General features: G+C 46.8%; 1 protein-coding gene across 9 annotated transcripts in view; it reads right to left on the bottom strand.

Moving 5' to 3' along the window:
- The window catches only part of HDAC4 (histone deacetylase 4), a 177,948-nt gene that overhangs the window by 105,522 nt on the left and 57,523 nt on the right, over positions 1-14,903 (bottom strand). For all 9 annotated transcript variants that reach the window (XM_053947191.1, XM_053947186.1, XM_053947190.1 and 6 more), the window contains one exon: positions 1,595-1,666. In XM_053947191.1, coding sequence (XP_053803166.1) covers positions 1,595-1,666 — 72 coding nt within the window. The remainder of the gene's footprint in view (positions 1-1,594; positions 1,667-14,903) is intronic.

Below are 14,903 nucleotides of genomic sequence, written 5' to 3'. Positions count from 1 at the left end.
GTGAGCACCCCCAGCCTGAATTCCATTCCCACAGCTCAGTTACTGGGAGAACCATTTGACAAAGAGGCAGTGCTGCCCATCTCTCATCTCACCCACTTCACCCAGCACAGCTCCCAGGGATCCCTGCCTCATTGTTTTCCCAAAAGCAGAGAGGTGAGCTTTTAAAAATGCCCAAAATGGAGTCCAAACAACAAGAACTCCCTGCATGCCTCCATCAAACAGCCTGATTTCACCTGGGGAAAAGCAGCCAGAACAGACTCTACTATCAAGTACCCCAAGCTCTCAACCACCTCCAGACTTTGACCTGAAATACGTCAAAAGGAAACATAAAACTTAACCAGCAAACAAAATCAACACCAAAATAAAGGGATAGAAGATTCAAACCCATCCCTTTCACCATCCTGGCCAATGATCCACAGAGCCACAAAACCCACCCCGGTTCACGACTGAGGTGGACAGTAAAACCTGTAAGTTGACCTGTGCTACCACAGGGACTTTAAAATGAGAATCCCTCTGAGGGTTATGAAAATAGAACCTCCCTTTCCTGACAGACACGTTTGGGAGCATATGGTGGGAGAGGGATTTCTCAGAATCCAAAGCCTAACACCCGTGCCTGGTAAACAACCATCTCTTCCTTTTTTCCCCCAGTGCAACAACTCTACCTTCTTGAAAGTTTCCTTCTCCAAACAGGCATTCAAGTCCACAAAAATCTAGGTAAGGTTGCAGCCCACTTTTTTTTTTCCCCCCTCCCAATGTACCAAAGTTGTTTTGAATAAACTTCGTTTACATCTTTCCAACTGGCACTACCAGAAGTGCTCAGATCTTCTGTGAGATCTCATCCTTAATAGAAAAGGGCCTGAGGGCATTTTGGAAGGCAACAGAGAAGGGAAAGTTGGAGGTTTGGAAGATCTGAGCTGCTCCCTGGAGAGCAGATAATGTTTGCTATATCCTATCACCCCTGGTAAAAATATCTGCTTGTACCAGGGAGAGAGAAGGGGGAAACACAAAAGCCAGCAGCAGATTGTTTCCCACAGAATTCCATGTACTGGGAGCAGAACTTTGGTTTCCATCACTTGTAGAGCTGCAGCCCTGAGCTTGAAGAGCTCTCCCAGCTTGGCAAGGAGCAGCCAGCATGAGGAGCAGGAGGCCAAGCCCCAGGAGATGCTGTGGCAGGATCATTAGAAGAGGTAGAACAGCAAACAGCCCAGAGCCCAGCGTGACACACTTTGATCAGCCCAGCCTTGGCCCCCTGTTCCTTCTCCCTAATGAGAGCAGCAGCTCCAAAACCTCCTTCTGGGCTGGGAAGGGACTCCTTCAGATGCTGCTTTGTTCTCCTGTCCTCTCCTTTCCAAGGCAAACCAAGCATCTCCCACCAGGCTGGGCTCCCCTGAGCCCCCTGCAAGACTCCCAGGGCTGCTGGATTCCCAAATCCCATCTCCCAGCGTGGAAAAGCAGAGGTGTGCAAGTCCTAACAGACTCTGTTCCAGCACTCTGCATTTGCATTCTGCTCTCCTACTCGCAAGGCAGAGCTGCAGAACGTTTTCCTGCACACCCCAGAACAGGAATGAGGTTTAATAGGAGGTTTTTTCCTTACCAGAGCTGGGCATGTGGTTCACTCGAGGTGGATTCAACAGCTCCACTGGCTGATCTCTGCCAGAAAGCCCATCTGGAAAGAGAAGGGAAAAAGAAAATAAAATCACATCAACACTTTGGGTAGCTGAGCTATTTTTAGCCATTCCAAGCAGAAAAAAAAAAAAAATCAGCAACCAGTTATTGATGCAGAGCAGAAACACAAGTAGCACAAATCAATGGAAATGAGAACATTCCCAGGACAGCTAAAGCAGAAAATAAAGGAGACTCTATCCCGAATTACACTCAGGGTTTCCTGGTCTTTTAAGTCCACAACTGGTGCTGATCCCAGGCTGAGGAAATAAGACATGTCAGCTCACAAACCTCACCAGAGGAAACTGTGACTCCTTCCTTGCTGGGGGAACTGAGCTAAGACAGAGATGCAGCCCCACGGAGCAAAGTTGAGGAATGGCTGGAATATGCCAGGGAGACGTTAAGAAAAACTGACAAATCACTGCAGGAGATTAAAATGCAGAGACATGCATAACAAGCCCCATTTTGCATAAGTTTAGATTTCAGAAAGGCATTAAAAACATACTTTGTAAATGAGATGCACAAATCCATCTTGCTGAAGCAGTTCCCTATTTAAAATATTTCCAAGATTGTATCTTGCATCCAGGTAGAGTTAAATAGAACAACCAGTGTTGGAGACTGCCACACCTGAGTTTCTAGTCACCCATTCCCCTCCCAGAAAAGCCAAAGCAAAAAATGCTAAATTATGTTTTCAGTGTAATTACGAACCCTGGGACACAGAAAATTTATCTCAAACCTATTTGTTCCACCTTTGCCAGTCTGTCTCACTTTTCCCTTCCAACCCCTTTCTGTGCTGCAGCTCTGATAGGATCAAGCCAAACCCTGTCTGGAGACATCAAAGAAGCCACCCCATCTCTCTCAGGCAAAGGACAGTGTTAGAAAAAATGTTAATATTTGTTTTCTTCTCCCTGCTTTCTCTGTTTTTCTGGAGAGAAAGTACAGCTGGGGACTTCCCCATGTCTTGCCTGTGTTCACCTCCAGTGACCATAACCAGATGGAAGAGGAAGAGCAAAACATCACTATTTTAAATATAATCAAGCCATCAGGTGCTCCAGAGTCAGTGGAGAGCACAGCCCAGGAGAATTCCCCGTTTTCTTGGGGAGCAGAGGATTTTCAGCTTCTCTGCTGGGCAGTTTCAGATAAAGATGTTCCTTCATGGGAGAAGAACCCATGGACAAAACAGAACCCTGCAGCAGCACCCAGGTGCTCTGTGAAACAAATCCAGGTCAATTTGGGGGATTTTTAAGACTTGTTTAATTCTAAGAAATAAAGTACATTAATTTCTCCACTCATTAAAAAAAAAACCTCAAACCCACAAACCAATGCTTTGCAGTCTTTGTTTCAAAATGAGTATTAGATTAATCAGAGCAGAACATTCAGGAACATCTTTTAAAGCACTGACACCTGAAACACTTGAAGCAAAACTGAGCTATCCAAGACCAAGGTTCTGTCTTTGCTATCCAAATAAAGCTCCATGAAATAAAATAAAATAAAATAAAATAAAATAAAATAAAATAAAATAAAATAAAATACAGAAAATAAAGCTCTAAATCTCTAAGTCCCCCCTCAACACAAGGATGTGGAGCTTCTGGAGCACTGCAAAGAGGTCAAGCCGTGCAATCAGGGCTTGACTCTCCTCACAAGCCACAAACCCTGGTTTGAATACTGAGACAGCCCAAACAAGCTACAAAATATTCCCCAGCTCTCTGCTGGCCAAATTGGTCCTAAGCTGCTAAACAGAATTGGCAAGAAAACATCCTCTCAAATTGGTTCTCTATGAATCAGTCTGATGATTTCCCCAAAACTCTACGACAAAGTGCTCTGTCCACAGAGCCTGAAGGGAAGCAGACACCAGCCTGGCTGATTCATGGCTCGAGTCAGGGAACATTTAGTGTAGCTTAGTTTCCAGATGGGCATTTCTACTCATTAATTAACAAGATGAAGCCATAATTCATTGATGGAAACTTGAACACTTTGGTTTTTATCTTAATCTGTTCCAAAGAGTTGTTTAAGTTATTCAGAAAATATAGCCAGGACAGGTTTGGAAGTAGCTGAGTTTGCAGGTTTTAAAGAAATTGAAAATAGCAAAACAAAGGCAAAATATTTATAAGTTCAGTCCAGAATAAACCAGAAACGTGACAGATAAAAACCCTCGGAAAAGATGAAGCAGTAAAACGAACAATTTCACTGAACCAGAGAATTGTCAAGATTGGAAAAGACCTCTGAGATCATTAAGTCCATCCAGGGCAAAATCAAACCAGATGAAGACAAGGAAATACAACTTCTTCACTTAAAAAAGACAAGAAATGAAGAGAAATTGAAGGCTGAAACATTCAATGAGGTCTTAAAGAAAACTGCAAGCAGCCTGACTGTAATTAACTCTGATGAGCTTAAAAATGCAGGGCAGAACTGGGAACGAAGAGGTTATTTAAATAGTTTTCCATTTATTCAGATCTTTCAACCTGATGCAAATCACCCTGGCCTACGTGAATTCCTGGAGCAAAGCAATGAGCAACTAAAAATTATCTTTAAAGGACACTCAGAGGAGAAGTTTTACAGACGCGTAGAAGTAAAACTTTAGGAGAGACAGGGAGAAAGGCAGGAGCAAGAGGTAGAGAAAATCAGCATTACTGACTCAGATTTGTCCCTTTGGAGCTTGAAATGCAGAATTAAAGCTAAAAAAAACAGAGATGCAGTGACTAAGGAGTAAAACGTCCTCGCTGTGATAACAATAGAAAAAAAGTACAACTAAAAATGGGAAATACCTGGCCAAGCAAGGCCAGAAGAAGGAAAAGCCAAAGGATTTTCCAAAACCAAGCAGTCCACATGAAGTGATGATGCAGAGGATCCAAGATCCCTCCTGGATGTGCCTTGGGGACATGGCAGCCTCGGTGGCCACAGCTTTAGCTTCAACACCTGAAGATGAATTGTGAGCAACCAAGGAGAAACCTCAGAGAGAAGATTTTTAAAAATGAGACAGAGAGGCTGCAGAACTTAGTTTTGCCAGCATCAGCCTATTCTCCATTGAGGGAAGACAACAGAGTGACCCAGAGATACTTCTCAGGATGAGCAGTTTTCTGCTCATTTTTTGAGCAGAAATTGAGGCCACTCAACTAACTTCTGTTTCCTTTGCTCATAAATATTCTGGATAGCACCTCACTGCACAGCAACCAGGGGCTTCTGAGCAGGCAGGGAACTTACTCAGAAGGTGGGCAGGCCTGGCACAGGGTGCCCAGAGAGCTGTGGATCTCTGGAAGTGTCCAAGGCCAGGCTGGACGGGGCTTGGAGCCACCTGGGACAGAGGCAGGGGGTGGAATGGCATGAGCTTTGAGGCTCCAAATCATTCTGGGATTCTACAAGCCAGCAGAAGCCTCATCCCTTTCCATCAGGCTGCTGACAGAGAGGCCCAGGCTGTAGCACACGAGAGCTCCTGGCTGGTCCTGGCACTGCCCAGCAGTTCTGTGCTGTCTCCGTTACACATGTCAGCCCACAGCAATTCCATGGATCTCCTCCAGGCACAGGAACGTGGGGCTTCTTTCCCCCCTGCTCTCAGTATCCACAGCGTATCTCACTATAAAAAGCACCTTGCATTTTGTACCCGAGCTGGGCTGGGGGAAGGACAATGTGCAAACAGGATTTCTCTGCGTTACTTCCTGGCAGGATCTGGGGAGGGTCCGTGGGTGGCTCTGCTCGAGTGTTTGGCTGAATTTAAAAACCAGATCATGCACTGCCCTTGGAGCCTTGGGATAGCAGGCAGCTAAAACAGGCTGGCTGAGGAATAAAAAATCTCCACCCCTGACCGTTAAGCACAGACCACTGGAACATCCTGACTTGCATATCAAGCGTGTGTGACAAGTTACAATATTAGTAATGAGAATGCTAATTATCATGGATGCGTTATTTATTTGTCTGCTCACTTGAAATTTACAGAGGGGGGGAAAAAATCTTTCAACATTTACAAGAAAGCAATTAGGACAGCAAATGGATTATTTCTCTTTAAACCTATGAGAAAATGCTCAGTGCATATTTCCTCTCTAATTTGTCTGCACTCAAGGATCTATTTTTGGAAGTCTCCCTAGACTGTATTGTAGCACCACATGTACTGTAATGGCATTTTAATTAGCCCAGAGAGCTGGAAGATGCACTCTGCATCTGAAAGAGAGGCAGCCTAACAAAATGAGAGCATCCTTCTCTTCCCTTCTCAGAGATTTACAGCAGCTATCAGGCCGAAATACCAGTTATGGCTTCAACTGGAACCGACTGCGACTGCTGTAAAAACCCAGCGCCTCGCCCGGCTGGTGGAACTCCATGGAAGCAAACCCGGGGTTTAAGCACTATTTACTCCTACTTTAAAGGTGCATGGTAAAAATAAAAACGCTGCAGCCATGCAGGGGCAGAACGGGGGACAGGAGGAGGGGAGACAAGTGAAAAAGACAGATCTGTCAGTTACCAAAACACCCATTTAGATGAAAGTTACTCCAATCCCATTCATATGGGGTAATTCTTTAATTCTTAGGAGTATTACAACTATAGATAATATTGAAGTGAGCCATCTTGCCTTGCCAGTGGGTGACAGCATGCATCACCATCACCAGCATGGTCTGGTGTATATATATTTAATTTGCCTTCATTCTGACTCCTTGCTTTGGATGCAGTAGAAAGTAGGTCAGGCTGGTGGCTTCCTCAGTTCTGGAAGAGGCTGGCACATGTGGAACACCAAACCCCCCTCATGCTCTTGACAATCCTGATTGCTCCAGAGACATTCCAGAGTCCAGATGTCAGTGGGGGGGGTTCCACCAAACCCAGGAGTCCAACCCAGCACCCAGCACCTTGCTAGAGAGAACCAGGATGGGGTTCAAGCTTTCTTTTCCATTAGAATCCACACAAATACCTCAGAAGAATCTGAAGATACCCGGGTGCAATATTTACAAGAGCTTGGTACTGCTCTCCTACCCTGGACCTTGTATAAAGATAAATCCAGCAGATCACAGTTTGGTTAACATCAAGGTAAAAGCATAAAAGGAAAAATAAAAAAAGTTTAAGGCTAGGCTTGATGGAGCTCTGAGTAACCTGATCTAGTGAGTGGCACCCTGGCCATGGCAGAACTGCACAGTCTTGAAGGTCTCTTCCAACCCAAACCCTCTTGGGACTCTAATGCTCAGCAGCTGTTAACACAAAAAGCAACATTTAATTTATTACTAGGAAGTTATCCTATAAGCCAAAATACCTAAGAAGCATTTAAACAGGAAGCTGTGGTCTTCAAGGTGTTGACAGACTGATATCCAAATGACAAGACACCACTTCTCAAATGCTAAACCCTGGAAGCATTGTGTTCCACTTCCTATGCCATTATTTTCCTTAATTCTTTGCAGTGGGAGGATAAAGCAACTCCTCCTAAACATGACAATCTTCAGCCTCCTCAGCAGACTCCGATGACTTCATCCACACAAAACTGAGATGTGTCACTTTGGAAATCCACGGGAATAAAATAAACCTTTACATGCAGATGCAAGTGAGCAGAGGCTCGGAGTAACCCACCCGCTCCATCAAAGAGGTTAACGCTCCCTGGCATAATTACAGCAACGAGGAGGAGCTGCCCATTCCAGCAGATTTTTTTCCCTTCCCCTTCGGGCAAGGAAAGCCAGAACCCCCCACAGCCAGCCTTTCCGCTGCCCCCAACAAAGAATGCAGGGAAGGAAAAATAAAACATCTTAAAGGAAGAGAATGTATGCAACATTTTTTATGCCTATTTTTTCTTCCAAGTGAAAAAAAGCCCCACACATTTAATGCTGGTTTTCATTCCATTTTACTGTAGCTGGTTTTGAAATCAGCTCACTTGGTCCATAGGAAGTAACTATGGAAAGCCAGGTAAAATTAGGGCTAAGCTCAAGCACACACCTAAAGTAACAACGCGCAGATCACCTGTGGCACCTCGGACACCGAGGACGGCTCAGGAGAGATGCAAACCCAAGGAATGCACCTGCTCCCACCCACCTGGCACACAGCCTCCCACAGAGGTGTGGGGCCCACGGAGCCGTGGAGCGTCCTAACCGTGCCCGGAGGGGCAGGAGCCGCAGTGCAGCCCCTGGTGCTCTGCTGCCCAGCCCGTTCAGCCTCTCCAGTGTCCCCCAGGAAAGGCTGAGCGCTGCTTTCCCCTGGCAGGCACCACCCCCGGGGTGACATTCCCAGGCACGGGGCTGTGTCCCAGAGCCGGCTCTATTTCAGGCTCTCTCCTGTGGACGATGACAGAAGGACTCTGCTGGTGGCCACCCAACACCTCCTCCTGCCCAGTGCAGAGCAAACCCCAACGCTGCGAGACTCAAGGTGGGATCTGCAGGACCCACCGTGTCCTGATGTTACCTCAGCCCCAGGTGAGGTGCTGCCTGCAGGATCAGCCTGGCACTTTGCATGGCACATCCCCCTTATCCCATAGAGAGCCACCAGGATCAACAGCAGGCAGCAGGAAAAACATCTCTGTTGACCTGCTCCTGACACAATTTCCTTATCACAAGGGCTGGAGCCCCTCTGCTCTGAAGCCAGCCTGGGAGAGGTGGGGAAGAGAAGGCTCCAGGGAGAGCTCAGAGCCCCTTGCAGGGCCTAAAGGGGCTCCAGGAGAGCTGGAGAGGGACTGGGGACAAGGCATGGAGGGACAGAACACAGGGAATGGCTTCCACTGCCAGAGGGCAGGGATAGATGGGATATTGGGCAGGAATTGTTCCCTGGGAGGGTGCTGAGGCCCTGGCACAGGATGCCCAGAGCAGCTGTGGCTGCCCCTGGATCCCTGGAAGTGTCCAAGGACAGGGCTTGGAGCAACCTGAGATAGTGGAAGGTGTCCCTGCAGGGGATGGGACTGGATGAGCTTTAAGGTCCCTTCCCACCCACACCCCTCTGGGACTCTGTGATTCTATAATAACTGCCATTTTCCACCAGCTTTAGATTGTCTGTATATATCATCTTCATGTCAATTATGTACAGATTTCTAAAATTTGGACTTCAGATATTTTTAAATCCCAGATAAAAAAAAAAAAAAACAGACTCCCATTTCAAAGAATCTAAAAGTAGATTCCACTTTCACAGACTTGGTGGAACAGCAATTTTCCCACTTGCAATGAAGGAGCCGAGACTCCACTGTTCATGACTATAAATATATTCATAGATATTTTCCCTGGCACAAAGCACTTCAATTTTAAAGGCAAGAGATTCATCAACTCTTCTGGAGAGCTTCATCCTTTTGCTGCTTTGATTCTGTCAGTGAGCACACACTCCTGGCAGGAGTGGAGGAGGGCACAATCTGCCACCATCTGCAGGGTGCAATCCATCTGAAAAGGTGACTGTCCTCAAGAAATTAGCATAGTCCAAGCATTTAACTTCACTCTGGAATATTATGTTCAACCAACAGGCTCTTTCCACAGCCATTCTGCAAAATGTTCCTTTTCCCCGTGTGGTGCTGGGTTCTTTTGGTTTTAAATTGTAACGGAGCCTTTTAACAGAAGTGGATAAAATTTTCCATCCTTCTTGGGAGGCAAACAGGATAAAAGCAGGATTCCAACCTCCCAGTTAAATGTTTCTCCAGGAGATCATCGTTATCAAAGTGAGGTGTTTAATCTGCTGAGACAGGTCCTGTGAACTTCAGCACAGTAAAAAAAGCCAACTCCCCAGGACTCCCTCAGCATTCAGCAGGAGAGGCGCTGCTGGCACCCAGCCACTCCCCAATCACCCACTATTCAGAACACACGGATCCCCACTGGAGAGCCACAAATCCACAGACAGAATGCCCCTTTGATCCAAATGTTCCAGCAGGTTTTTCAAAACTGATTGCTGATACAAGAATGAAGCAAGGGAGGGGGGGTGGGGAAAGCACCTTGAAATTATCTGCAATTGTCAGCAGTGGGAGAGAGGCGAAGCGCATTTTCAAGGCAGGAGAGAAGGTTCAGTAGCCTGCTAAATTTTCCCTTCTCTCTGGATGAATAAACTGTCAGGAAGAAATCCAGCTGAAAGATAGCCTGGCTCTTCCACAGCTTCAAACAAGGCTCCAGCTCCTGCCCACACGCTCACAGGACATGATGTTCAAGCTAATGAGACGCCATGGGAAGAAAAGGCTTCCCTCCTTCCAGGAGGGAACAAACGGTATGTGATGGGAAGCAAAGAGCATGGCTTGCCTTTCAGACCCATGCTTGGCTAGCACATGAGCTAAATAAGGCTGTTCCACACAAGTGATGATTCTGAGGAGGCTCAGGATGGATCTCAGGAAAAGGTTCGTCCCCCAGAGGGTGCTGGGCACTGCCCAGGCTCCCCAGGGAATGGGCAGAGGCTGCCAGAGCTCCAGGAGTGTTTGAACACCACTCCCAGGGATGCCCAGGGTGGGACTGATGGTGACTGTGGGGTTGGACTTTGTGATCCTTGTGGATCCCTTCCAGCTCTGGCAATTCCATGATTCCATGAACTATTTCCAATACAGGCTGCATCCAAAGGTTCTGATCCTCTCCAGTGCAGAAAAGGGACACATGAGGACACTTATTCAGCAGCCCACTACACTCATGCTAACCCAGGAGAAATTCCTGTATGCAGCAGAGACTGCAGGGAGAACTGAGGCAAAGGAAACTGAGGCTTGGAGCCCTCCCTGGACACTGCTGGTGACGGGAGCCATCCAGGATTTCAGGTCTAAGCAGATGCCCTCTGGCCTTGGGAGATGCCTGAGCACATGGCAGAATTGGAAAGAGCAGAGGGAAAAAAAGGGGGGGATTTTTCATTGAGGAAAATAAATATGGAGACATGGAAACAGGATGGTGAGCAAACAGATCAGACCTTGGGTTTGATGAAGCAGTGGCTGTCAGGCTCCAAAAGCTTTCAGCCACAACCTTTCCCAGTGCTCCACGACCCTTTCTCCTACACACACCATCTTTCAGGATGGAAAACTCATCTTCACATACAATATCACAACCAAGCCTGTAACAGCATAACATCTCTGGTTCATCAGGGAAAAATCCTTTTGGTCTAGTGTTTTAAGGATCACAGACTAGCTGATCATGCTTACAAGCAGCCTGTAAGTCACCCCATGCCATGACAAGTTTGAGTGCCACCCACACTCTCAAAAAGAGAGGAGGACAAGTTTTCTCCTTGCTTTGCTCACATTTCAAGCAGGTGCACATAAAAGTTTGTGCACAAAGTTTGGCCAAAAATAACTGGCACCCAGAAATCAAAATCCTATCCCAACATGCTAATTCAGAGTGCTCAAAACAAAACTGGAGATAGTGCTTGGTCAAAATCAAAATCATCAGTGCAACAATCCTGGAAGTACACAAACAAACAGCAATTAAACTGATCATGCAGTTAAAACCGGTCATGTCCAGAGTGACCATATCCCAAACTTCACCATTGGCTCTTCACCCTCAAAAGAAACAAACCCCCCTAAAAGTTCCAAGCACCAATGGTTACTTTTAAATAAAGGTAAGAACGTGGAGTCATAAATAATAAAAGACTGTTTTATTATAAAATATGCAAATGAAGTATTTCTGTGGGAATTATTGCCCTTAAACTAGAGCCATGAAGAAGCTGAACACTTTCTACAGAGAACTCTGGATGGAGACCACCAAATCCCAGCTCAGAGGACAGCTCCCAGCACCCACCCTCAGCACCTCCTTTGACTCATCCTGATGTTGGAGCTGAAAGCTCCAACAGAGGAAAATCTCACTACTGCCACCAGAAAGGCATAATCCACAACTCCCTCACGCTCAAAAACTCCCTTTATTCTGGTTCTGTGGCACATAAGGGGTTCACACAAGCTGAAATGCTCCTGCAATGCATAATGGGTTTTCCTTACCACAATGGATCATTATTCCATGGCGATCTAATATAGTAATAGTAGATAATACCAGTAATAGGGATTTGCTTTAGTAAAAGCATTTTAAATTGCATTAAACACAGTAACACGAGAACGGCACATTTTGAAAATGGGTATTTCTAATTCCTGGTGTGTAGAGGAGCAACTCCTGCTCGCAAGCTAAGGAGAAGCAAGTTTGTCTTAACAAAAGGCCAATCCAAAATCGTGGACTTGCAGAAAAGGTTGACAAGGCCCACCAAGATAACCATTGAGTCCAACCATCAACTCAGCACCAGTGCTAAACCTCGTCCCCAAGTGTGGCCTCAACGGTGGACTTTTATGTTCAAAATAATGTGACAAAGAGGAGAAAATAAACTAAAAAGCATTTTAATGAGTATTGTTGTCTGTTCCTTTAGGGCACAGAACTTTTACCCCCAAGGCACAGCCTTCACAGGGGGCTAAACAGCACCAAGCCACCTCATGGGCTGCACTGTCATGATGGACTGCTCCAGGTCTGTCTGGAGACAGCCTTCACAGGGAATCAGGAATCTCAGGAGCTGCAACACCCAGAGGACCTCTGAGTCCCTGAGGATCCCTCTGGGAACAATCAGCATGATGAAACACTTTTTTGTGTGTTACAAAAGGAAACAGATGTTCTAAAAAGTACTCGGCAGAGGTCTCCGGATGTAATTGTGAGTAGGGGGTTTGGGCTGGGAGGGACATTGAAGCTCATCCAGTTCCAACCTCCCAGGGTTGGAACCCTGGATTGGGCAGGGACACCTTCCACTAGCCCAGGTTGCTCCAGTTCATTTGAACTCATTTCTGTGTCATTATGTTGTGTTTTGCTTCATCACTGCCAAGTAGAAAAGTGTAAATTAAGATACTTGGGTTTACTACTTAAGTTACTCCTTAAGGCACCATGTACTCAGAAGTAGTCAGGCAAAAAGGGGATGATTTTGGGTTTCGTTTTCAGAGCTTTTTTCTTAATCTGGAGTTATTTCTCTCCCATTTCTCGCCTTAAAGCCATGCCTACCATATCCAGCTGATACCTCCCAGAAATCCATCAGAATTCCTTTAGAGCTTCTTCAGCCAAGAGGTCCCTGCTTATCATGGGAGGGGAAAAACATTGAAAATATGATCAGCAAATAGGGGAGTGGGCTCCACATAATAAACCAGGATGTGCTGGACATGGAGAAAAGGAGGCTCAGTTTTCTCATTCTCTAGAACCAGCGCACATTGTGAGCCTGAACGTGTTATCCGACCCGGATGTTATTTAAAATAATAAACCACAGTGACTGCAAATTTGTTAAATAGCAAATACCTCCATTAGTTTTGGCTGCATCCTCCAGTGTTTTACACCAGCAGCTACTTCTGGGTTGCCTTCCTCCAGCCACTGATGGAGAATCCATCCTCTGCCTTTTGCTGGCTGGAGGCACCGCCACGCTGACATTCCCATCAAGCCAGCAGCGCCAATCAATGGCCTCCCCAAAAAAATCAATCCTGGCCCACATTTCAATCCCCCACCCAACACCCAGCCAGCAGGAATCGTTCATCCTTTGTGCACCACGAGCAAAGGAGCAGCTGAAAACACTTGACATTTGTCAATGCAGATAAGATTCCCTCAGCACTGGGTACGGGTGTTCACTCCTGCTATTGGAAATGCATCAAGGCAGAGCTGGTCCCAGCATTGCTGTAGCTCTGTACGAGGACTCATCCAATCCAAAGCCTTTCATAGAGCCAGAGAACATCCTGAAAGGAACCCACAAGGACCATAGAGTCCAACCCCTGGCCCTGCACAGACAGCCCAACAATCCCACCCTGTTCATCCCGGAGAGAGTTGTTCAAACCCTCCTGGAGCTCTGGCAGCCTTGGGGCTGTGCCCATTCCCTGAGGAGCCTGAGCAGTGCCCAGAACCCTCTGGGGAAGAACCTTTTCCTCATATCCAGCCTCAACCTTTGGTTTGATCCCTCTCTGCTGCACATTAAAAGGCCATCGAGCAACACAAATAAATCCTCACTGCTTTCCCTCAAACTCCTCCTCGATACCCAAGGCATGTCCTTGGACAGGGTTTTTTGAGCATCTTGTTCTCAAGCCACAGTTTAAAATTCACTGTACCCCTGCATCGCTGTCATCCTCTACTCCTGTCTCTGGCATACATGAGGTTTGACCTTTTCAGATTTACATTTACAGCGTTCACAATCCTTGTGAGCTTTGCTACAGATAGGGAAAAAAACAAGTTGAGAGGAATTTCTGGAATGATGACTGGGCTGCTGCTGTTTCCTAAGGCAAAACACACACTGCTTCTATTCCAGCTTCCTAATACCCTGGTAAACAAGAGAAAATTGATTGACAAAGGAACCCTAACTAGCTGGAATCTTTTGAAAGATGGAAAACAGACTTCCAGAGCTGCCCACACAAGTGAAGAAGCTTCAGCAGTCACTGTTCAAGGGTAGCACAAACAATGCTCCAAATGAAGAATGCAGCAGGAAAAGAAAAAAAGGCAGCCCAGCAGCTGGATTTCCAACAGAAGGAAGGAAAGCCAGACACTTCCAAAAGCGTCCCACCACACATCCAGCCTCACGCTTCTCCTTTTCCTTTGTGCTGCAGATGCCGTGCTTGTTTTCCTGGTATCCTTGATTTATGTGGATCCCTTCCACTCAGCTGTCTCAGCACCACACAGAGCCTCAGTGTGTTCCCAGGCTGTGGGAACCCCAGCCTGGAGCAGATCTTCCTCTCCCATCCAGCCTCCAGAGGGAGGCAGGCACGCTTTTCCTAATACATCCACCACTTACAACGCACACCCAAACCCCAAAGCTCTGGATTCTAACAAGGCTTGGAGGGACAGGACACAGGGAATGGATTCCACTGCCAGAGGGCAGGGATGGATGGGATATTGGGAAGGAATTGTTCCCTGTGAGGGTGGGCAGGCCCTGACACAGGGTGGCCAGAGCAGCTGTGGATGCCCCTGGATCCCTGCAAGTGCCCAAGGCCAGGTTGGACACTGAGGCTTGGAGCAGTCTGGGACAGTGGAAGGTGGTGGAACTGGATGAGTTGTAAGGTCCCTCCCAACCCAAACCATTCCATGATTTGTCAGCACTCCCATCCTGTGAGACCGTATGAGAGCAGAAACAGGCTCTTGGATAAGGATGACCAGCTGTGGATAACAATGATCCTCCTCAGACATTTGTATTCCTGGGCTTGGCTCGTGCAGGTACCACAAACTTTGGCTTCTCCTCAGCCCTAAATGCCCTTCAGTGCTACAGAACACCCGTGCCCAAATCACCCCTTTTGATGCGTCTCATTTATTAACATGGAAAATAATGGGCACAAAGAGGAAAGGCTGAGTTCAAGGAATGGCAGCATTCCCCAAGCCACTTTTCCAGACCTCCTACCCCAGACCTGCCACCCTGCCAGTCACTGG

Source organism: Vidua chalybeata, chromosome 7 (genome assembly GCF_026979565.1).
Source record: "Vidua chalybeata isolate OUT-0048 chromosome 7, bVidCha1 merged haplotype, whole genome shotgun sequence".
Taxonomy (NCBI): domain Eukaryota; kingdom Metazoa; phylum Chordata; class Aves; order Passeriformes; family Viduidae; genus Vidua; species Vidua chalybeata.
The sequence above is the reverse complement of the archived record's forward strand: the minus strand, read 5'-3'. Positions and strand labels throughout refer to the sequence as shown.